Here is a 26,487-nt window from a genome sequence, read left to right as displayed (position 1 = left end):
ATCGTTAGAACCAAAGTACATCACATGAACAAAAGGATATTTTCTCATAACAGCCACATGTCAAGAAAATAAAATAAAAAATAAAAGCACTTATATTTTCGCTGCGCCAACTCATTTATTAATCGTAAAATGAAGAACAAACCGCCTTCAGTCACAAGTTGCGTTTATTTACTGCACTATGCATTTCGAGCCCTGGAGGCTCATCTTCAGGTGCTTTTTAGTGATTTACATCAGGTTTTTTAGTTGTTTGCAGTTTAAAAAACCTGATGTAAATCACTAAAAAGCACCTGAAGATGAGCCTCCAGGGCTCGAAATGCATAGTGCAACAAATAAACGCAACTTGTGACTGAAGGCGGTTTGTTCTTCATTTTACGAAAGTAAAACAGTCGTGGACGGAACACTGAAAAACAATGGATAAAATTAAGTCATTTATTAATGCTGGAGGCTGTGGCTGCAGTAGTTTCGCAGCCCCCCTCCCCCCCTCTGCTGATCTAGATCGGCTAGATCAGCACTCAGGGGCGAAGGCTACAATGACAAGAGAAAAAGGATTGTAATACCTGCTACAGATTAAAAACGCACTAAAATTACAGCAGCGAGCCGATCAATAGCTCGGTAGTATGGGTGTATGCCTCTACTGACTACGACCTAAACAAGTGCTGTGAGGGATATTATCATTATGGAGCACACACATACACTGAATGATTAGAACAATTAACTTATATGGTAGACTGTCCTGGGGAAGGAATTTGCTGCTACTGCTACTGCTGCTGATGCTGTCCCTAAAAAGTGTACGCTTCATTTTTTTCCTGAAAAAAAAAATGCCAAAAGAACACACAATCAATCACATAGGTAAACTGACGAAGGCAGAATGAGAGCAACTGCACCATGACAATGGTTTATATAACCTCTACCGCTTCAGCCGTCATTTTACCCAGGGAGCCAGTAGGAGTGCAGATTCCACCCCACTTACTGATGAATGCTGGTCTGAGCATGCAGGACAAGCCACGAATTTCGCGTGCTCGTGGATCTGACCGAGAAGCCCTGCTACAGATCGCTGCTTCACTCTGTGGGACCTGCATCCACTGTCGGAAGTGCCGACACTTCGCAGATCCCGACTTATGACCATTTGTCGTGCAGCAAACTACTGTGATAGTGTATTTAACAATGTTTTTTTACGGGATGTAGGATCGTTTCAGAATGTCGACACAGTGTATTTGCGCTCATTTATGTTATTTTCAGTCTATAAACAATATTTCCGTGTTATATATTTTCGAGTGTATTTGTTGTAATGTATTTTCATTCCATGTGCACCTGGGAAGACAGTGCAGAGTTCTGTTGTGAGCATAATTGAAACAAATTATTTGAAGCGATGTTTGCAAAGGTATTAAGTGTTAAAACACTTCATCTAATTTGTTAACCACACAATTATTCCAGAGCAGTTGACGAAGACTGAGAGGTTTGACAAATGAGCCCCAATCTTTTTAGAGTCTGTGTTCAAGTGTGGTGGTATACATCGCAAAATTGAGGCAAACTACTGTGTGGTGATCCTTTTTGAAAGTGTATTTAGAGGTATATTCAATTGGATTTAGTCACTCCTGAAGCGGCTTGTGCTCAAAGACAAGGAAAGGATGTGGTATTTCCCACAAAAGTGTGCGAAGTGTCTCAGAGATGGTTTCACAAGTGTGCTGCAGTCTTTTCTTTTAGAGTCTATGTTCAGGTATGATGGTAGTATTCCTTAGAATGAAATTTGTAATTACATTGTAAATTATTTAAATATTCTTGCATCATCCCCAAAGCTCACTCACTTTGTGCAGTGGTACATTTAGTTCTTGTGATATCTTTAAGGTATTTGTGTGACAATATTCTGCAGATTACTTGAACACCAGATTTAATAACTCCCAAAGCAGTTCTTGTTCAATGACAAAGGGTATCTGTGCACCAGGGATGGGAAGGAGAAAACCTGCAGGTATTTCCAACATGACAGGAAGTACTTATCATATGACTGGCCCTGCCACTACCTTGTGCTGGTGCTGTGAGCCTGGCACATGGCCTCTCCCAGTAAATGTGGATACTCTGGGGCAGGGAGCACACATGCCAGAGTGGGTGAAAATATTGCCACTTGTGCTTCAAAAGAGTGACTGGACTACTATCGAATGATCTACAGCTACAGCTCATGCATTTATCAGCATGAGTTATGAAATGTAACTTGCCCCAATCCTGTTGCATCTTCATTATTTGATTAAGTGTATTTTTATTCTTCATACATTCACCAAATATCATTGCTTTGCAAACATCGTTCAGGTGGCTATGGACACAGGCCTCAGCTGCATGATTACAGCTACTATATCCATTAAACTACTACTTCTCTAGCACAGACATCGCATCCATTGAACACATAGTACATAGCAAAAATCTGTTCTCCCAGTCCAGCAGCTAGACACAGGTAGACCGAATTTTCCGCCATTTTTTCCCCAGAGCGCCATATTGGATTATACCATGTGAGGGGAGACGGGGAGGGTTGACAGTACCCACTCGCATGATGACCATTTTGTTGCATTTAAAACACATCAGCCGGCCGAAGTGGCCATGCGGTTAAAGGCGCTGCAGTCTGGAACCGCAAGACCGCTACAGTCGCAGGTTCGAATCCTGCCTCGGGCATGGATGTTTGTGATGTCCTTAGGTTGGTTAGGTTTAACTAGTTCTAAGTTCTAGGGGACTAATGACCTCAGCAGTTGAGTCCCATAGTGCTCAGAGCCATTTGAACCATTTTTTTTAAAACACATCAGATGCACACATGGACATCTATGACTTGGCGAATTCGATTGTGGATACCTCATTACTCCTGACTGTCCCATTTCCCCGCCTTTTCTTGATACAACCGGCCCCATCTTTTTTATACTTTTATCTGTGCATCACTCTCGCGCCATATGGCCTGGCTTCCATGCATGAAACACTTGGTGGCTTTCTTCTCGGTCCACAGCACCACACTACAACCTCAGACAATCATCTTTGCCACTGTCTGTCGTTGCTAATGCATCTCCTCTGTGGTGTCTGCGAATCAGCAGCTGGTATGCGGGATTAGCCGAGCGGTCTAAGGTGCCGCAGTCATGGACTGTGCCGCTGGTCCCGGCAGAGGTTCAAATCCTCCCTCGGGCATGGGTGTGTGTGTTTGTCCTTAGGATCATTTAGGTTAAGTAGTGTGTAAGCTTAGGGACTGATGACCTCTGTTACGTCTGCCACAGATAGTCCCTGCCAGGCAGACAATACTCAAGACACTCCTGTGTACCATATAACATACACAAGCACTTGCAGGCGCAACCAAGAGGAAAACAATTCTTCAAAACAAATAGAACTTGCTAGAGACTAATGCGAACCTTTTTCTGCAGAGGTCGCCTCACAGATACAGGGAAAGTTGGAGTACTCCGCCGGCTTTATAAGGCCAGTGCAGCAGCAGTACAGCCAGTGCCTCGCAGAGCAAGGACCAGATCCGACGGACCTCATCGATGCTCTTGATGAATGGTCGTCTACAAGTTATTTATTTTTGTGTGTATATAATGATTTTTCGAGAAGTGTAGTTCAGTTTCAATAAACGACATTATACTGAATGTTCTACAATACTGAATATTCTCCAGTGGATCCCATCCTCGTGGCCACTGCATACAGCGAGCATTCTAGGCGCTCAGTGACATTGGAGACTAGAGAAGATCCGTCCAGTCAGCTGATGTGGAGATGGCTAACTGGAAGTTTGAATGAATTATGGAACTCCGTCAGGAAACAATCGAACAAAGACAAGACTTGGATAACCAGAATCTTTAATTGCTTGTCTGAGCAAGAATTGGATAATGACTTGAATGAAAGTACACTGGTCCTGACTGCAAAATGCCATAGAGGGAGATACATGGCTAAGTAGCATGAGCAGAGCCAGAGTGAATACTACAAGTCCAAGTGCCAGGCCTAACCTACATAGATGTCTCTCCTGGATCTCTGTCTATACTGAACTCCCCCGTGGGTTACGCCTCCCCGCCTTTCATCTGTGTAGCAGGCTGTGTCGCCCCTTCCACATTGGCGCCTCTGGACACTGCCTTGCAGGGCCTAGTGTGACCATATATGGTCACTGCCAATGCGCTGCCATGCCTCGCAGCTCTCCACGTTAGTCAACATAACCTTTTCGGCCAACACCCAAACCACTGGCCTTCCTGTGGTGTCTCCTTTGAACTCCAAGTGCTTTCCAGAAAACTTATCCTTCCTGGCTTCTGTTCTGTTGTCTTTCAGGCGTTGCATTTTTTAAATATTTGACAATGTGACCACACAAGAACCTGAACCATATTCCATCAGACATTTGTAGCTGACCTATTTCCACCAATACTATTTCAGCTCTACATACATTTTATTCACTAACCTGTAACACAGTAAGCCTTTTAATATAGTAATGGAATTTCTATGACATCACTCTACAGATACTAATCTCCATGGTTCTAAATTTAGAATATTAAAGGAGGCGATCCATAACATCATTGATAACTTCAGAAATCAACATGCGTCATTGTGTTGCATGCCAAATCAGTGAATAACATGCCAGTAGTGCTGAAGTAGTATTGGGGGAATAAGGTGAACTACAAATAACTGATGAAATGAGCTTGAGGTTTAGACATACATATGTGGTTACTATATGCAGGGTAGTGGTGCAGCACGGTGTAGACCAGGGATAGTGTGACCTTTGTATAAGTGGTTTACTGTGTCAGTATGTCACACATCAATAACGTGCTAGAAATTCGCAGTATAGACTTCTTCTGAAGTGTCCTGGTGGGTGAGCTGTATAAGGCTTCACCAGACAATTCCATAAAAGCTATACATATGAACATATCACACTGCTCTAGTTTACAGGATGAAGAAGAGTAGGCAGAGGATGATTCTTTTTGATCTGGGGAGAGCAGTAGGGGATTACCTTGACTGTACCACGTACGAATCCGTGGGCAGGGCTCCTGGAGGTCTTTTCAGTTGACTGAACTGGTAACAACGGGTTTGGGGGCAGATTTGGCAGTGCCTCAGGTGCGTAGGCAGATCTGGTGGATGGGAGGGAAGGGGGTAACCTTGAATGTACCACATGCAAGTGTGTGTGCAGGCCTGCAAGTGGGAGTGTTGGAAGCTTACCCAGTTGCTTCAACTGGCACTGGAAGTACTTATTTGTGACCTTGAGATAATATCTCTATCAGGGCCAGAACCCACTTTGCTTATATGCTACTTATTAGTTACAGCATTATCTTATCACTGGAAGATAGACGTGTCCCAATGTTTACCTGTTATTGCACAAACCCTGCATAACTACTGAAATGCTACTGTTTTTTATGTCACTCTTGTGTGCAATAGAGCCAACTTGACGAAACTGCGACACAGGCTCAACACTGACATTCATGAAGTAATAAACTGGGAGAGCAAAACAAGCAACTTGTACAAAACAAGTTTTGCGTCTGTGAGGATACACCAAATTCTGCTTCTTCATCATGCAAATGGATTCATTCAGGGTTTTGCAACTTTGCACTGTCTTTTGCTCCTTTAGGCTATGATTTTGGTACATTTTATTGGAGACCGAAGTTGTTTTGCTTGTGTTTTAGGGGTGTAATCGATAGAGGGGAGCATAAAAAGACAATGGTGATAACAGATCATTTTAGAGAAAAAGTGGATTTACCACAGTTTTCTTCTGGACGCCTCATTTATTTTTTCTTTTTCTATACTTTGCTCTGAGGTCAATGACATTCGTACCGTAATCTTTAAGCAAATATTTTGATATTTCTTCTTCCAAAATTACAGTAAATAATAGGACTACTATGCAAGGTATCAAAAAATTCTTTCTGGACGCTATTTTAATGTCATCACATATGCTGTTATAAATGTAGGTTAGTAATATGTTCAAGTCTTAAGTGTAATATCATGGGTACACTTTGTTTACTTAGACCAATAAACTACTTTTCACATTCAGTTGTTGATGCCGTCCAGCTTGAGAAACTGGACTTTCTTTTGAGACTTACAAAAAGATATCAATGCAGGCTCCATTTGAATTATATAATGCTTAACGGAAGGCCACTTGAGCGGCCACTTGTGAACGTCAATCAACAACGGGCACATAGTAATAAACAGATTAATAAGAGTGGCCCAAAAGGTAGCACTCAGAAAGCAGCACAATTTCGTTACGATAACAGAGACAATTTGAGAGGAAAGCACAGCAGATATAAACAGGAGCTACTGATAGAGACCGCCAGTGGTTAGAGAGAGCATCATGTCTTTTCTCAGCGTGGTTAGCCTGTTGGTGCTGCTGTTCGTTGCAGCCTGTTCTGGTAAGTTTGAATGCAGTCTCGCTCACAAATTCGAGAACCTTTCTATGTGGGAATTTTAATTACCAACATGTTTTTACGCACAGACCAGCGCTAGAAAACCTAAGAAAAATTCTGCTAGTGCTGGAAATTTAACGGTAGCCAGCCTCTAGACGTGGAGAAGTAATTAAGGAAAAAATCACAAAAACTACTGGTTCTGTTACCTCAAGATGACGTTAGCAGTTCCAGTGCGCTAAAAATATCGCCTTTGAAGAATATTTACGTATGCATTTATTTGATCATGGTTCCCAAGCAACATTCTTGTGACAAAATCTCTCATACTACAGGATGTGTCTGGAGTAATAACTGATAACTAGACGGAATAGACAACTTAAACGAGATTATAATTACTGACATATTACCTTTAGATGTCAGATTATTTTTACCGAGAAATCTATTTTCGATCGCAAGCAAGCCATTAAATGAAAGTATCTCGAGAAAGTGAATCACTTCCAGGCATTAAGCCATGCTTACAGGCAAGATCAGTTACTATAATCTGAGACAAAAATTTAAGGGGAAAAAGAAATATCCAATAAATGATCTGCAAAAGTGATGAAACTGAACTGTCATCGGAAGAAATTCCTCAGCTGTACGCACCATTTATAGATTCCATCATCTGAAATATATCCTCACACTGACCTCTCGGTTTTCGCTATTTGATCCATGTTACGTTATATTGTCAACCATAGAGATTCAGCTTATGTTTTTGTCACAAACAACACTTTCTCCAGTCAGCAAGAAAAATATTGTGGCAAGTGATGCTAGTCCTACTCGACAGGCGACCTCCTATGAGGATGATTCAAGTTAAAACTATAAAGGTATTTAAAAATATCACATGTGAGACAGAACTATCTTTTTCTGTATAATCGCCCCCAAGTCCATTGAAATTCGCTTTCTTCACTGTGGCACAGAAGCAATAAGCCTCTCTGGGTGGCGAGGCTGAAAGAGTTTCAGCTTACAAAGGCATTTTTTTCTAGAGGGCATGGGGAGTTGCCCTCCTCTGCCCATCACCGGGCATGTTCTTGCATATGGACACTGCTTAGAAAAGGTTTGGTGAATATTTGAGATGCAGATCTCTGATTGACAACTGTTATACTGACTCATACCTTTTCAAGCTGCAAAGGAGAGCTTGAAGGCAGCAAGCCGCGCCGTGGACTAGACTGAAGGCCAGGGGTGAATCATCAGTTCTGAGTGTGTCGCACTGGTAGCTGTGCTCTCTTGCTCCAAGCTGATGTCTTGACCATCTGAAGCCAGGGTCGGAGAAACCTTTCCTGTTAATGACTATCGTCTAAGATACTTTGATTTGGTTAATGATGATGGGCACCATTTTCTATTCTGTCTCATGTTTACTGTTGCTGGTGCTGACTTCTACTTAATTACTATTTTTTCGAGGAAAACATGTTCAACTCGCCACAGAGTTTCCCTCATGTATCAACAGTTTATTGTTTAAGTGGGTAGAGCGCCAAATGGGCCGATGTGGAGCAGGAGAGGCACCACAGGACACTTTAATTCCTACTGTCTATGTTTTTACAAACAAATTCGTGAAACATTGTCTGCATGACCGGGAAAAATTCAGGATTCACACTCATAGCAGTGGAAGTGGAACAGAACAAAATAAATGTTTTCATATGTGAAATTTCATCATTTTTTCATTCATTTGCCTCAGATTTTTAACTGAGGTTGTGATCAGGTTGTACTAAGCTGTTATGATGGAATTAAGGATGCCAGATTTCTTAGGCTTTCCTCTGGGATAATCCCGATTTCTCAATCGTCAAACAGGGACACAATGAAAAAACGCTTCTCAAATTGTAACATAAAATATCTTTATTAAAAACAAAAACGAAAAATACAACAAAATATATACATATGTATATATGAACATGTGTGTCAACAATACTTGTGTCTCTATAATGTACATACGATTTTAGGGAGAAAAACAATAAGCACAAAGTCATCTTATACATCTTACAACTTAACTACAATATCACAGAAATAAACTGAACTTTTAACACTTTTCTCCGTACCTTGCGTTTGACTTGGGCATTTCAATAGAGCCTTATTTTATTGATAAATAATCATGCATTTTGGAACTATAAAAATCACAATTTCCCAAGTACATAAAATACTTTCAGTGGTGTCAAATGAATGTTTATTTCCTTCATCCATCTACTGTATTTCCATCAAAGAAAATTTTCTTTCTGTGTTTCCTTTGTGGGGTTGTGTGGAAAAAAGGTACTCACACCTGAAATACAAATCTTTGTGTTGCTCATGAAATTCTGTTTCAAATTAGGAAAATACAACTATTTCTCGAAAGTTGATTTGTTTTTCCAATCTGGAGTCTGAAATTCACAGGTTAGAATAACTTTTAGTGTGGCAATGCATTTAAATAAAAATTTATCATTTATATTAATATTTCTGTTTTCGTATATTCCGTCGATTTTTCTACATCTTTTCACTGAACTCTTTTTTCTGAAGTCAATCATGAAAACACTAAGTATTTTTGTAATTGTGTTGTCCACTGTTTCAAACAATTAGTCATTGCTTCATAAAATTTTGTTTTTTTGGAAATTATACCATTTTCTTGGCACTTACTTAACCTTTGGGAAGGTAAAAACTGAATTTTCAGCTTTTCCATTGCTATCTTCTCAGTCTATGTAACATTTAAAACTTGTACAATTGAACTTTTTCTTCCTTCAATTTTTAATACCTTGAAATGAAAAACGCTTCATTGGTTATGAAGGATCCAAAGATAGACATCACTGAGACGACTTCTGAAAAAAATCATGTATAATTTTGGGTGCTTTTACTTCCACCAAACAATTATTTTAAAACATCAATTAACTATACAATACATTCAGTAGATGGTAAAAATGACATCCATCTCGTTTTGGAATATGACAGCAGAGTTTTATATTCTGCACTAAGAAGCTCAGAGACATCTTTTAATACTTCTATCCTGACAGTGTATGTAGCAAAATAATTACATAATTTTTGTATTATTGGATCAATGTCACACAATAATTGGTCAGCGGCTGTTTGTAGTGGATTATGTAACATAGGAAAAGGGCATCCAATTGCTTCTATATTGGCTCCAATTCCTAGTTTTAGTTCATTGTAGATTTTACAGGGTGTCCAGAAAAGGACTCCCTGATTTCAAAATTAAATATCTCGAAAACAAAGATCGATAGAGGAATGCAGTAAACGGTATGTTTATTGTGAAAGCTGTAAGAAGTTTATACAGCAGTTTGAAATAATAGTTACAAAAGCTGCTAACAGATGGCGCTGTACGCTGTACAGCTCATATCAGCATACATAAGTGAAATAATCGTATGAAAACAATCTTTGCAAACAATCACATCGCAATGTTTTCAAAATGTTCACCATTGGCACTACAGAGGTAGCGCAAGCGAAGAATGAAATTCGCCATCACATTTCGTAGTGTCTCAACCGAAATGGATTCACATGCCACAGCGTGGCGGGATGCCTCGGGTAGACCATGTCTTTCACTGTGCCCCACAAAAAAAAGTCACAGGGAGTCAAATCCGGCGAATATGGAGGCCAATCCACGCCTGCACCAGTACATTTGGGATATTCGAAAGCAATGACTCGATTCCCAGTATTCCTCAAGAAAGAGAAACACTTGTTCGGTCCGATGTGGTCGGGCTCCATCTTGCATAAACCATTCAGTACCTGGTCGATCCTCTAACGCTAGCTGTGTGGCGACAAATTGTTCCAAAATCGCAACGTAACGTGCACCAGTGACCGTTTCTCGAATGAAAAAAGGGCCAATAATGCCTCTTCTGCATACTGCAACCCACACAGTAACTTTAGGAGAATACAGGGGTTTCGCTTCACACCAATATGGCTTTTCGGAACCCCAAAATCGCCAGTTCAGCTTATTCACGTATCCATTCAGGTGGAAGTGTGCTTCATCTGTAAACCAGATGCAGCCAACATCAAATCCTTCACTATCAATCATTGTGAGCATCTGATTAGCAAAGGCAACCCATTGTTGCACAGCTCGTACGGGTATGGCCTGGTGCGTTTGAATTTTGAATGGAAACATGTGTAGGCTCTTTCTCAGTATTTTCTGCGTGCTGGAACGCTTCAAACCAGTCTCAGATGCAATTCTACGGACGGATGACATTGGATTTCGCTGAATAATTCCAGAAACTGTGGCGATATTTTCAGGCGTACCTGCGGTATGCTTGCGGCCAACATGCCCCACTAGATCATCAGTCACGCTGCCTGTTCGTTGAAATTTTGCGAAGAGCGTACGAATGGTTTTCGCATCGGGTCATTTTGGAACATCAAATCGTGCTTGAAAACTTCGCCTTAGTGCCGTAGTACTCTCTTCTATTCTGTGGTACTCTAGCACCAGAAAAACGCGTTGTTCAATGGAGTACATAGATTTAATCTCTTCCTTCAGTACGCTAACCTCCTTTCACGTTTCAATAGTGGAACTGATCGCTCTGGGCGTCGGATCACTATTTATACTTGGCATTACGTATGGCGATTACAGCCGCCGTAATCGCTATCTGTTAGCAGCTTTTGTAAATATTATTTCAAACTGCTGTATAAACTTATTACAGCTTTCACAATAAACATACCGTTTACTGCATTCCTCTATCGACCTTTGCTTTCGAGATATTTAATTTTGAAATCAAGGAGTCCTTTTCTGGACACCCTGTATCAGTACCATGTCTGCCTTGTCCTCCAAAATTAATGTTAGTATTACTGTGTCAAAATCCAGTGCTTTCTTCACATCACGTAAATTTTTATATAATTTAAAACCTGTACACAAAAACTGACAACAAAATCTGAGGCCCCACTCTTAAACTTTTCAGTTTCGATTAGTTTATATTTATGCCTCTCTTGCTAACATACTGAATCAAAACTGGATTTTTTTTTCATTTTTATGGTTACTAGTATCAGTGCTAACGCTATCAAATGAACAGCTTTGAAGTTCATTATGAATGAGATCAACTGAATGAGGTACAAGAACTTGATTAATGAAACACATTGTATAATTTTTTATTTTTTTTTATTTTATTTTTTTTTTTTTGTAGCTGAGGCACACTGAGTGCTAGTTTTTGTACTAACTTATCAAGGTAGTCTGCTGAAGCAAAAGATTGACATTTTTGACTGCATGGTATGCAAAATACAGTTTTGCTACAGTAATTATTTCTTCTCCTAAATTATTGTGTTTTAGAAAATAATTTGTGAGTATTTTATTTGTACTTGAAGATAGTACACTCGCTTTATGTTTCTCCAGTCCAATGTGATCTTTTATAGCTGCAGTTCCTCGATGTATTATAGAATTTGCAGACGCCTTCATATTCTGTTCTGCCCTTTTTTAATAAAGGAATATTTCTTGCTATATTTGTCAGAATATTTTCACTTTCTCTGTTATAAAATACAGAATTTAGAAACTTCCTCATTAATTTAAAGAAGCTATATTTTATGTACAGTATGAAAACTTCTTAAAAAGTGCAGAGGTAAGCATTTAACAGCATTTCATGGATTGCAGGCAACATGAACTTTGGCCGATCGTGTGCTGCTCTTCAAATGTCAAATGTAAATTTTGCGATAATGGTCAGTAAGGATGCTCACATTCAAATATCGTATTATTTGTAGTCATTAATACTAAATAAGATAAATTACAGTAGCAATGACTCAATAAGTAGGAAATCAATGACATTTTAAACTACCATAGTGCATTTACTTCCTATCATACAGTTAGATTGCAAGTGTTTTGAGCAACAAGCGAAAGCACGATATCTATCAACTTCTATCAACGTGACCCAAGTGGAACTAGATTCGGATGAGTTCCTTAAAATGTTGTCATAATGTAATCACTAGCTTTAGTAAAATTTACCTACATCAGTAGCAATCTGTAGTCAGAGGCTTTAGAAAGATCTGCGTAAATATCATGTTCTCAAAATTTGTCGGCAAACACATTATCATCAGCTGAACATAGTATCAGTCAAACCCTCCGCTTGTACACCTGTGAGAACATGATTTTGAGGAACAAGGAATGCTACGTACCAAATAGAGGGAGTGCTACCAGTTTGACAATGTAAACATTGTTAGGAATCAAGAAGTCGATAAACCGAGACCTTTGAACTTCCTGAAATATGTGGCCAGGACACCAGGACTTGAAATTCAAAACCGAGACAATCCCGATTAATCGGCACATCTGGAAACCCTAGATGGAGATTACTTTTATTTGGGGTATGTTTTAGGATCATGACATCCAGCTGCTTGAAACATGTGCGTAGGTTATCATGATATTTTTGTTTTGTTTTCACTGTTATTACAAAGGTGTCCCAAATTCCCCCTGCCCCTCTTGACTTCGCACAACTGTGGGTATAAATAATCGTTTTATTGGTACTGCTGCTTTAAAATTAACAAAACGCATTGTTATCAGTATTTTGTGGTTACATAGATGAGGGTCGACTAGTAGTTTGAGTCTGTTAGCACCGATGTCCAAGGACATGACAAACAATAACAGATAACGCGCTTAGAGATCGATTTGGCAAAGCCCAACTCGTAAAGGAACCACGTTTCATTCAGAGATATGTGCGTTTTGACAGGAAAGATCAAAGACTGGCCGCGTAAGGAAATGCAAGAGGAAACGTATGCCGACGTCACTCGATCAGCTGTGGAGTCTTCAATCAAATCCGTTCAGGAAACAGTGATTGAAATTTCACTTGCATGATCACGTCAAAAGATACTTGAAAATGGAAGGATTTAGATGCAAGTTTGTGAATTAATAACCTGGCAACGACCGGAGCAACAAGTTTTAGGCTGCAGTGCAATTTCCAGATGTCGCGTCTCGCTCAAGAATGTTATTTTCTTATGAATACGTGATATATTGTAGTTCGCACATGAGAAATGTGGTTCTCCAGTCTAAGAAAAATCCCCATTATGTGCAGGAGTTAGCAAGGAAAGTGTCTATCTTGTGAGGTAGGCTGAGATGTCATCACAGCACCTGTTCAGAGGTTTCTTTTTTTGTGGTACATGAATGGAAATTCTTATTTAGAGAAGTCACAAACGTGATTAACACCTCAGCAAAAAGACAGGGAAATCTTGGGCCGTGGATGATTACCGCAAGATGGAGCTCCAGACACTTTGCTGTTCAATGTGTAAGACCCCTGGTGAAGAATTTAGAGGCCACTGAATTACATGTTGTTCAGCAACATCTCACACCCCATTGAAATAGCCACCACAATGTCCTGACCTTACCACGCCAGATAACTCGTTATGGGAGATGAGCAAGTCCCCTGCGGCTCAATGTCGATACAAGACTAATGACGAAGTCCACAAAAATTTTGGGGAATCATTTCAAATCTTTACATCTAATATGATACACAATACGTCAAGGAGGTTAGGCAGGGACATAGATCTTTGTGTAAGACACAATGATGCATATACAGATACACTGGATTAGTAGTTTTATATAAAATTAATCCAACAAACAATGTGCTATTTCAGCTTAGGGTACAGAAATTCTAAGACACACTGTATAATATCAGCCAAGTACGCTCATGAGCAATTAATTTAGAGGTAGTGTGTAGGTACATGGTGAAAGACCCCCAGGCTATCGTAAACTTAAAATTTATTAAAAACAAAAAATGAGAAACACCAATCGACCATAAGCGTCGGCAAAGACATTAATTATGAAAGCGCAGTAAGGTGCAGACAAATGAAAAAAAAATACATCATTCATTTTTCTTTGTACATGATTTTGTTTCTCACTCTCTAGTGTGAGGAATTTCTGTAAAGATGTGCTGCTTGGAGTATGACGGGCTACGAGTACTTTGTATCATACATGTTTCGAAATAAGAGAAGACTTGATATCGATATTAAGTATTTTTTATTGAAGTGAAGTAGAGCCCAGTAAGGAGAATTTCCTTATTTTTGACACGCACTTGTGTCCTTGAAGTCGGCTACCTGCATCTACAATTGAAATGTAAGAGAAGTCCGATTAGCCTAAAATTCGTACATGCAGAACATTTCTAATAATGCGATTGTAACATACTTTAAATTAATTTTTTCCACTCATATATTTCTTACTTTTTTGTTATTATAACACAGTAGGTGCTGTGTTAAAGAAAGAGCACCATGTTATATGATTGCAGTGGAGTCGAATTTTGTATCACACATCGAAGTGAGACTTGTGCAGTGTGCACAAGACGCACAAGATGCAGGATATCGACACATTCGATCCCTTTTATATTTTAGACGTCCTGCATAAATAACACTCTGCCTGTGAGGTGTACACATCCTGCGATTCTCATGTGTACTGTGTCGAATGCATACCATGAATACCTTGATATGGTGAAAATCACTGCTGTCAGAGACAGCTACAATGGCAATAGTAGCCGCAAAAAGAGTATTTGGCCAACCTTGAACCACCTCCCCTTTCCAGCAGGCCTCGAATTAGTACTAAAATGATGTATAAAAATAAGGATAAAAATATTATGTAACCTTCACAGGCACCAATGCCAAATACATTTATGTAAAATATTTGCCTCTGAGTTATGACAGTGTGCATACAAACACACACACACACACACACACACACACACACATACACACACACACACACACATTGCATAGTGCTCCACCTCCCTCTCCTCACCTCTAATCAGAGACTAGTATTTCAGCCATTATTAAAATGAAAGAGCCTGTTGCAAATATAGCTGTTGGTAACGGAGAAAACAAGATATATATTCCCACATATACTCCATAACAGCTTATGTTACCTCAAATATGAACGCACGCACAACATAAAGCACGGAATAAGTAACAGAAAAGTAAACCAAAGAACAGCTATATCAATCCAGCTTGAAACCGTCACTGCACGAAACGTTTATGCTTTACTGTACTCTTGTGAAGACAAAACGTCAGAGCGGCTAACTACACGACGTCCTTCTTTAGTGCTAACGATTGCGCAGATTTAATTTAAGCCGTCCAACCCTTGATACCACTTCTTTCTTGAAACTAGGTGGTGAGCCACATGTGTCACTGGTCCTAACAGGGAGTGGGGTAGTAATCGGTCTGTTTCGCAGTGCCTGGTTCACTGTGGTGCTTGTTGAGTACAGGAACCCTTTTGTTGATTCTTTTGTCTTCTCTGGTTTGCATTCCATGACCGTTATAATGCCTGTTGCATCCAGAAATGGTCCAATCCAATGCGAGTGTGGTGGGTGTACCGTTGATCATTATGCGGAAAGTACTGTTACCCCTACTGACTACTGGATACGGTCCATGTAACAGTGGCTGCAATGGCTTACACATTGCATCATTACATAAGAACACGTATGTGCACTTGCCTGGTTGCACAAAAACGAATGAGTATCTTTCCAATTGGTTTCTAGACATTGTAAGTCTTAGCTGGAGTATACGTTCTCTTAATTAGGTGATGAAGTCCGAGGCAATGATTGTGTCATGTGCCACACTGTGCAAAAGCTCATCAGACACGAGTAACATTCGTCCTTCTAACAGTTCTGGTGCTGTGCTCTTCAGATTTCTCTTAAATGACTTTCGTAGACCTAAAAGCAAGACACGCAGGATCCCTGTCCATACTGACAGGTAGTGGTTGCCGTTTCACATGTTGCTGAACACATCCTGTTTTCTTAAATAACGTAACTATTCGGCGAACGGTCCGGACACTTGGATGATGTCGTCCAGGATACCGAGCAGCATACATAGCACACGACCTTTGGGCATTTTTATCACAATATTTCTATGCATTTTTGATCACATATTTCTATGCATGGCAACGACTTTGAACGTCGTGAACAATTCTGCCACTGGGCACAAGAGAAATTACAAGATGATGACAGATTTTTTGCACGCGTTCTATTTAGCGTCGAAGCATCATTCACCAACAGCGGTAACGTAAACCGGCATAATATGCACTATTGGGCAACGGAAAATCCACGACGGCTGCAACAAGTGGAACATCAGTGACCTTGGCGAGTTACTGTATGGTGTGGCATCATGGGAGGAAGGATAACTGGCCCCCATTTTATCGAGGGCAATCTAAATGGTGCAATGTATGCTGATTTCCTACGTAATGTTCTACCGATGTTACTACAAGATGTTTCACTGCAGGACAGAATGGCGATATACTTCCAACATGATGGATGTCCAGCACATAGCTCGCGTGTGGTTGAAGCGGTATTGAATAGCATATTTCATGACAGGTGGATTGGTCGTCGAAGCACCATGGGCCGCACTTTCACCGGATCTGACGTCCCCGAATTTCTTTGTGTGGGGAAAGATGAAGGATATTTGCTATCGTGATCCACCGACAACGCCTCACAACATGGCCTGTTGTCCAACAGATCAGGTGTGATGGATGAAGAGACTTCGATAACAAGAAAGTCTCGAAATTGGTGGCAAGCAGAGGCATAGAGCATTGCATCACTCCACCTTACACACCACAGAAAAATGGTGTTGCAGAAAGAGAAAACCGCACTATTGTGGAGTGTGCACATTCTATGTTGAACCCCAGTAAATCGCCAAAGGAAATGTGCGCAGAAGCATGCAATACAGCTGCATATCTTTTAAATCGCACTGGGAAGGCCTCTAATGACAACGAACCTCCATATGAACTGAATCAGCTGAGAATCTTTGGAACAAAACGTTATGTGCATGTGAATGAGAATTTTCGGTCATCATTTGACAACAAGGTTGTGCTTGGACATCAGCTGGGGTACGTAAATGACAGAGATGGCTTCAGGGTCTGAATTCCATCTCAAAGAAAAGTTGTACTAAGTCATGGCGTAAAATTCAAGCCTGAAGTTGTATGCAATCTGCGCACTAGTGCTACTGAATTTGGAGTTGTTGGTGAAGTCAGCCTAATCAGACTTCTGATGAGAAAAAGGAATCAAGAGCTGTCAGCCAAGACGAGAGAACAGAAAGAGTAAGTTAAGTGGAAGAAGACTTGGAGACAACATCAAGTTCTGGAGGAAGAAATAAGGAGAAAGAAGATTTGGATATGGTATCAAGTTTGGGAGGATGCAAAGTGAGAGGAAGAAACCAGAATGGATGACCAGTGGAGATTATGAGTGCATGGCTGGAACTCCTGTCATCATGGACAAGGATCCAAGCACATATACAGAAGTTTTGCAGTCCAGCAATAAAAATCTGTGGCTGGAGGCCATTCATGAAGAATTAAAGTCCCTGAAAGAGAATAATACTTGGATGTGACTTGAGTGTCCAAGTGGTGTACGGATTTTGCAAGATCGGTGGGTCTTACGAAAGAAAACTGCAAAAAATGGGAAAATTCGCTTCAAGGGTCGACTTGAGGCCAAAGGACACGTAAAAAGACAAGGAATTGACTATGAAGAAACGTTAAGCCCTGTCGTGCGTTATGATACAATTCGGACTGTGTTGGCAGTGCCTGCTGCAGAGAAATTGAAGCTCGGCCAGTTTGATGTCAAAACAGCGTTTCTAAATGGTGTACTCGAAGAAGATGTACACATGGAACAACTTGAAGGTTTTGAAGATGATACTGAACGTGTTTGTTTGCTGAAGAAAAGTCTGAATGTTCTCAAACAGACTCCACACTGTTGCAACAAACGATTCCAAGACTTCATGATGGAGGTTGGATTAAAAAACTCTGATGCTGACCTGTGTCTCTGCTACTGTTGGAGCAACAAGAACTGTCTATATGATTCAATCTACTTATATGTTGATGATGGTTCAGTTGTGGACAGCAAAAGAGCAGATATTGAAGAGTTCATGAAAATGTTGAAGTTGCAGTTTCATGGAACTATAGGGGCGCTCAACAACTTTTTGGGTATGAAGATACAACAAAATGAAGACAGGTCAATAGCAGTGAATCAAGAAGACAGCACAAAGAAAAGTGCAAAAAGATTTGGAATTGCTGAGTGTAATGGAAAATGGTTCAATTGGCGCTAAGCACTATGGGACTTAACATCAGAGGTCATCAGTTCCCTACACTTAGAACTATGTAAACCTAACTAACGTAAGAACATCACACACATCCATGCCTGAGGCAGGATTCGAGCCTGCGACCGTAGCAGCCGCGTGGTTCCGGACTGAAGGGCCTAGAACCGCTCGGCCTCCGTGGTCGGCTGAGTCTAATGGAGTTTCTACTCCCATTGGACATGAAAAAAATAATGTCAAAGAGAAGAGTACAGCCAAAGTTTCATATCTAGAGGCAGTGGGTTGTCTAACGTATTTAACTACAGTCTCACGTCCATACATTGCTTTTGCAGTGAACAAAACAGCTATAGAATTGGAATATCCTACAGTTCAAGACTGGAATCAAGTAAAACGAATTTTTAGGTACTTGAAGAATACAGTGGACTAGAGAATTAAGTTCAACAACAAAGAGAGTTTGAAAGTCTACAGTGTTGCTGATTATGCTGGTGACAAGAACACAAGACGTTCAAGGACAGGTGTCATTGAAAGTATCTGTCATGGGGCTGTATCATGGACCAGTCAATTACAAAAGACAGTGGTAACATCTACTATGGAAACAGAAATAATTCACACATCAAAAAAGCTTTGCGTCACCTTGGTTTCGAGAGTTCCTGAACCTGTACAGAAAATTGGAATAGATATCAACATAAACATCATTTCCGCCCTAATTATTGCTCATGAAAACCACACATTGCATGTTGTACCACCATACAGCGAGACCTTCAGACTGCTTACACACTGGTACCTTTAATACCCAGTGACACATCCTCTTGCACTGATGCATGCCTGTATTCATCATGACATACTATCCACAAGTTCATCAAGGTATTGTTGGTCCAGATTGTCCCACTCCTCAACGGCGATTCGGAGTAGATCCCTCAAAGTGGTAGCGGGTCATGTCGTCCATAAATAGCCCTTTTCAATCTATCCCAGGCATGTTCGATAGGGTCCATGTTTGAAGAACATGCTGGCCACTCTAGTCGATCGATGCCGTTATCCTGAAGGAAGTCATTCACAAGGTGTGGATGATGGGGGTGCGAATTGTCGTCCATGCAGACAAAATGCCTCGTCAATACGCCTCCGATTTGGGTGCACTATTGGTGGGAGGATAGCATTCACAAATCGCACAGCCATTGCGGCACCTTCCATGACCACCAGTGGCATATGTCAGCCCCACATAATGCCACCCCAAAACAGCAGGGAACCTCCACCTAGCTGCACCCACTGGACAGTGTGTCTAAGGCGTTCAGCCTGACCAGTTTGCCTCCAAACACGTCCCCGACGATTATCTGATTGAAGGCATATACAATACTCATCGGTGAAGAGAACGTGATGCCAATCCTGAGTGGTCCATTTGGCACATTGTTGGGCCCTTCTGTACCACATTGCATGGTGTCGTGGTTGCAAAGATGGCGAGGCATGTCATTGATGGTTCTTGTCTCTCTGTATCTCCTCCATGTCTGAACAACATCACTTTGGTTCACTCCGAGACATCTGGACACTTCGCTTGTTGAGAGCCCTGTCCTGGCACAAAGTAACAATGCGGACGGGATCGAACTGCGATATTGACCGTCTAGGCATGGTTGAACTACAGACAACACGAGTCGTGTACCTCCTTCTTGGTGGAATGAGTGAAACTGATGGGCTGTCGAACACTCTCCGTCTAATGGGCGCTGCTCATGCGTGGTTGTTTACATCTTTGGGCGGGTTTAGTGACATCTCTGCACAATCAAAGGGATTGTGTCTGTGATTATGCACAGTCAACGTCTATCTTCAGGAGTTCTGGGAACTGGGGTGATGCAAAACTTTTTTGATGTGTGTATCAGCCAGTGAACAAGCATTTGAGATAATCTGGTTAAAAAGGTTCTTGTATGAATTGTTTGGAACTTCCAAACAAGTGAAACCTCCTACTCTACATGTTGACAATGCAAGTACAGTAAAACTGTCCAAAAATCCAACATTTCTTCGAAAATCAAAGCACATACAAGTCCGCCCCTTCTATGTCAGCTAAAGATTCTTGATCGGGATCTTGAATTAGAACACATTGACAGGACCAGCTAGTTAGGTGATCTACGATCTAAGACACTGGAAAGGGTTCGACTCGAGATGTTACGCGAAAGAACTGGAGTGCAGAAGATTAAATCCATGTGAAATTCAGTACTCACCTTTTATTTTTCTTTGGAGGACGTGTCAAAGTTAAAATAGAAATGAAATGTGTTGTCATAACTATGTAATCGGAGATTTTCAAGTCTTTGTCATATGTGTACAATTGAATCTTCGGACAGTAGAACAGAGAGTGTTCGTATTTGTCACAAAATTTAACGTTTGTGTGTGTGTGTAATGGTTATCCGTGAGGAACGACGTTTTAGTAAATCTTTGGAACCTTGTAATTTGTTTCAGATAAATAATCTTAACAGACATGATTTTGCACTCTGTAATGATGGTTGTCGGATTTATTTGGCTCGCAAAACAGAACAGTTTATTCACAAAAATGGATGCACATAAAATTCCTATATTCATTCTGTTAAAACGAATATTTCCTTTCCTGACCGTATGCTAGTTATGTTGTTCGCTTGGTGATGCACGTAAATAAAAACTTTAATATCTGTGAACGTATAATAACACAAAAATGGAAGATTCATCTCCACTTAGAAAAAACATCATCTTATAAAAGTTCACTAAATCAGACATACTCACTCCTGACTGAGGGCGCACGTATCTTTACATAACATCAAATATTACAGAAATTATTTCTATTAATTTCATATGAACCTCCCACAACGTTTTAGTAAAAGCGAATGTGAAAGTGAAATTGAAAATAATTTGATGCGAATCCTCGTCCTTTCTGGTGCTAATTCTCAAGCACAGACTTTCAACCATATAGGCTATGCCACATGTCACAGTTCATTATCCACTTTACTTTAGTCCCCAAATTGTTATTCACATTTAATAATTCATAATACGAACGACACGTTTTTATGAATCTTAGATGGATCGTAGCTTACTCTTGTTACAGACGAGTTATAATGCGAAAATATTTTAAAAAATACTTAAATCACCAATATGACGTTTACCGTCAATTTATTACAACAGCTCGTATCGAAACGATTCGTTCTCGAGACATTCACCGTATGGTGCTTATACCCGTATCATAACAAAGTGATTGACCACGAAGCATAGTTGAGCGTGGAAGGGGGTGACGTTATCGATTTGCCGGTGCATACGCACGCATTATGGTTTTAGCAGCAACAGCAGTTCTTTTACAACAAGCAGGATGAATCACGTTCACTTACCGTATTGGATACATAAGGGATGATAAAATGACTCTGAATTGTTCATGTAAATACGCTAACTAACATCATTGATATAATATAAACTGCTTGAATACTTATCAATCACTGTAGCGCGCATGCAGAGTGTCATACTTATGCAGAGGAGTATTCCTTAATAATGAGATAAGATTTATTGTACAAGTGCAGTTCACGCCATTCAGTCAAAAATATGAAGTGAAAACACAAAAATAAAGATGAATTATGGCAAAGGGAAAATGCCACTTAGTTCAGAATCACTTTCTCCTGGACACTATCGTTATCTGAGCTCGGATCCGTGGATAAGGCATTGGAGTTTCCCTAGAATGTAATTACATTTTCTACATTACTCTCGGCACGCACTTCATTTCTCCACACTTCTTTAATAACCGTTTCTGTGTGCTGCATTTCTCTACTTCTCTTGAGTTATTTATTTGTGTCACTGCTTCCTTTAACAGTCTTTGAATTTATGCCACAGTAAAGCTTTTGTTACATGTTGCCACATAATTTGTAATTTGTGCCCAAATGATTTCGATGGTATTAAAGTGGCAGTGAAATGGTGGAAGCTTAAGAAACCTGTGGCCATGTTATATAGCTACCCTGTCCACAACACACTGTTGAAACTACGGCTTATTTTTATTTACTGTTTCCATGATCTCCGCCTTACAAAAATCGTCCTGAATTTTCAGGCTGTGGCGTTTCAACCATTGTGCAAGTTCGGATTTTTTCGTGGCCATTGTTGGAGATTTACCTTTAATAACTGAATGGTAGGAGCATTAGCTTTTACAATGACAAACGGCCAGTTTAAGATTACCAGTAGCTGCAGCTTGAACCACCTTAGAAATCTTTTGTGGTTCATATCCTCGTGGTAGTTGTTTATTGTCCTCGATTTGTAAAAGAGGGGACAGTCATGTACCAAACCAGATGCAGTTCCAGCATGCAAGACAATAGTTCTTGTGCCCTTCCCCACCGGAACAGCAGAACTTCCACATTCTTTTCTGACAGAATGACCGACATTTATCCCCGCGGTTTCGTCTAGCCACACAGTGTCTTCAAATGGCATTTTAACTATAGTTCTTAGAAATCGACGACGCCAAGTTACGATGTTGCTTCTCTCCTTTATAATTTTCCGTTCATTAATTTTTTTATATCGAAAACCAATGGCTCTGACAACCGTTAACAAAGACGTTTTGCTGCCACTGAATAACTCTGTCTCATGGACAGTAATGGGCAGTTTTTTTAATAGTTGTATGTGTTTTTTTTATAATATCCATATTTGTGGCGATGAACAGCATCTAATTGATAAAGAGTCCTAGTTTGTTAGACGTGATTCTGATCTTCTCTTCTTTCCGCGTGTCCGCTTTTTGGATGAAGTAGGCTACTGCACAGTAGGGGAAGAAGCACTCGGCCACGCAATTAGTAAAACAGCTACACTGCGCGCCAAAATGCCCTGCTAGCTCAGCCGATAGAGCATGAGACTTTTAATCTCAGTGTCGTGGATTCGCGCCCCACGTTGGGCGCCAGTGTAGCTGTTTTACTAACGGCATGGCAGATTCGCAGGACCTAATTCATTTACACTGCGACTAAAACTTGGTTATTCTGATCCGGTTATAGAAACAGCATATATTCATACAGTGTAATGTCGCAGGTTCGAATCCTGCCTCGGGCATGGACGTGTGTGATGTCCTTATGTTAGTTAGGTTTAAGTAGTTCTACGTTCTAGGGGACTGATGACCTCAGATGTTAAGTCCAATAGTGCTCAGAGACATTTTGAACCACGGGGTTCTTCTGAACACAACAAATACAGTATGGGGTTTTGCTTTCTACTTGTGCCGTAGGGAGCATTCTTGCTTCGTATTGATTCTACTTTACGTGGCATTTGCCGAAATATCGCAGAACTTAATCTTGTGTTTCACGTGACGAAATGTCTTCTCAACGAGAAACAGCAGGAAGTGACGACATAAAACTCATGTCAACGTTAGAGGAGCCTGCAGGCGACAGGAAAAAGGCATTGTTGTCGCTGATAAAATCAGGTGATGGACTGTTTGTGCTTGCCCTTTCTCTTTTTCAAATTTCTAACTGATTTTCAGATACGAAAACTGCATACCAAACGAGCTGAATCAGTGCAGGATAGGCACTGGCGTTTGTGATGTTCTAGTTCTTTCGAATGATCTTTTTAGTTTGTTGGTCAAATCCTTTTATCTCACAGGCACTGAATCTAGGTAATACACGAAATGAGGTTTCTTTGACCTTTGAAGGAGACAGTTGACCTTGCTTCTAATGTAAAACGCAGAAACCACAGGCTTAATCATGAGCCGGCCGCTGTGACTGAGCGGTTCTAGGCGCTTCCGTCTGGAACCGCGCTGCTGCTACGGTTGTAGGTTCGAATCCTGCCTCAGGCATGGATGTGTGTGATGTCCTTAGGTTAGTTAGGTTTAAGTAGTTCTAAGTCTAGGGGACTTAGAGCCATTTGAACCATTTGCGCTTAGTCATGATTGTTAAATATAATTGGAAGATGATGTTTAATCACTCTCAGTAAATATTTGCTTTATAACATCTATCAAGATCCCCTTGCAGTAGCGACAAAATTGTACCTTAGTACCATGTACCTTGTTAGACTAAATGTAATGGCGGTGTCCTGTGACGCTGCCTTATAAGCTTACTCTGTTTTCTATTTGCATGAACAAGGGTTAACTGAAAAGTAATGCCTCCACCTTCGTAATTCTTCAACAGTTGGCAGCATTGGTATGAGGCAGGTACTGCCTTGTTCCGTAACCTCTTCTCTACAGATCCAGTTGGCGGAAGCCTTAGCCTTGAACGGCTGTGTTGTTACAGTGTTGAGTATGGAACTCTGCGCAGACGGTTGGTCAATGCGATTAAAGCAACGTGCAGTCATTGAATTCTTGGCAGCAGATGGTATCACCCCAATGAGATTCATCAAAAAATGAAAGCAGTTTATGGTGACTGTGTTGATGTGAGTACTGTGCATCGTTGGGAGAATAAGTTTAAAGATGTTGAGGCAGGAACATCTGACCGCGTGACAAACAAAGAGTTGGACGTCCTGTGACAGCAACCACCGAGTTTCACAAGCAAAATGTTGACAGAGTGATTCAGGATGATGGTCGTATCACTCAGAGAGAAATTCCAACCACAATTGGCACAAGTGGGTCACATTACTGCTTTGCTTAGTTATCATATCTGTGCACGATGAGTACCCCAGATGCTGACTCCTGAAATGAAAGCGCACAGACTTGAAATCTGCCAGGAACTCCTCTTGCATTACGAGAATGAAGGTGATGCCTTTCTCCATTCAATTGTGACAGGAGACAAAACGTGGGTACACCATTACACCCGGGAGACGAAACGTCGGTCTATGGAATAAAGACACAAAGACTCACCCCAGAAAAAGAAATTCACGACGCTGCCCTCAGCTGGAAAAATCGTGGCCACAGTGTCATGGGACGCAGATGGTGTCATCCATGTTGATTTCCTTGGTCGTGGATCAACAATAAACTCAGAGCGTTACATCACAACGCTGAAACGACGGCTAACAAGGGTCCGAAAGGAAAAGGGAAATGTTTTCCTGCAACATGACAATGCCAAACCGCACACATCACATGCCACCATAGCAGAACTTAAGAGACTGAATCTCACCACTGAACAGCATCCTCCACACAATTCAGATTTGACTTCCATCTGTTCCGCGTAATGAAAGACGATATGCGGGGACGTCATTATGCTTCTGATGAAGACATTGAGAGAACTGTGGGACTGTGGTTGCAGAAACAGGGTGTCAACTTCTTCTGTGATGGCTTTAGAAAACTTGTTCATCGTTGGCAGAAATTTATCCAATTGGCTGGTGATAATGTGCAGAAGTGAGTATTGGTTATTAAAGATCACATTCTAAGGTATATTTCTGCGTTTGATTTATGAAAATATTCCCATCCAAACATAATTAACGAAGGTGGAGGCATTACTTATCATTCAACCCTCGTAGTAAGTTTTACTTCACACCTCACAAATTCTAAAATACCTTTATTTCATTTCCTATATAGATCTGGTGATGGCTGTGAGGTCTAAACCAGCTATCTGTACAAATAAAGTCTGACCAAGCCTACAAGATTTTTTGGTAACACTTAGCGGATTGTCACAAACCCTTCATTATCCAGGTTGCAATATTCTGTCTTCAGAGGTAAACGCCCTATTTCGTATGAACTACTGGTATGTAAGGAGAAATTCATTTTCCGGCTTTAAATGCAACTTTTACAGCTGGTTACGACTTTCTGAATAGCCTTTCTTTTAATGTGTAACATGAAATTTGACTGTGATCTCAAATAAGTGATAACTCGTTGCCTCTTAGCTCTTATTATTTACCACACAGTGAGGCAGACAAAAAAGAACATCAAAAAATTCACATAAACTATTGATTTAAATGCCAGCTGCTGTGACAGAGTGGTTCTAGGTGCTTTAGCCCGGAACCGCACTGCTGCTACAGTCGCAGGTTTGAATCCTGCCTCAGGCATGGACGTGTGTGATGTCGTTAGGTTTAAGCAGTTCTACATCTAGGGGACTGATGACCTCAGATGTTAAGTCCCATAGTGCTTAGAGCCATTTGAACCATTTTTGTTAATTTAAATAATTTTTTATATGAATGTAGTGTAGGCTTCATGAGTGAAAATTAATAATTCGCCATGAAAGTTGTCATTTTTTGAATATGGAATTACTCAGATGGCATCCTTTCCTTTGAACACATTGTCAGTTTCTGAGGGTGAAAAGCGTATATGGTTATTGTAATCTTGAGGTTGGAGAGCTTGTATAATAAGCATCTTGTGTGGGTAGTGGTGGAG

At 40.6% G+C, this 26,487-nt stretch overlaps 1 protein-coding gene across 1 annotated transcript in view; it reads left to right on the top strand.

The window, feature by feature from the left end:
* The first annotated feature begins 6,202 nt into the window (after window positions 1-6,202).
* Window positions 6,203-26,487, top strand: part of LOC124544630 (retinoid-inducible serine carboxypeptidase-like) — a 173,192-nt gene continuing 152,907 nt past the window's right edge. Inside the window, exon 1 of the mRNA XM_047123240.1 lies at window positions 6,203-6,332. Coding sequence (XP_046979196.1) covers window positions 6,275-6,332 — 58 coding nt within the window. The 5' untranslated portion in view covers window positions 6,203-6,274. The remainder of the gene's footprint in view (window positions 6,333-26,487) is intronic.

Source organism: Schistocerca americana, chromosome 1, assembly GCF_021461395.2.
Source record: "Schistocerca americana isolate TAMUIC-IGC-003095 chromosome 1, iqSchAmer2.1, whole genome shotgun sequence".
In the NCBI taxonomy this organism is placed as follows: Eukaryota; Metazoa; Arthropoda; class Insecta; order Orthoptera; family Acrididae; genus Schistocerca; species Schistocerca americana.
The sequence above is the reverse complement of the archived record's forward strand: the minus strand, read 5'-3'. Positions and strand labels throughout refer to the sequence as shown.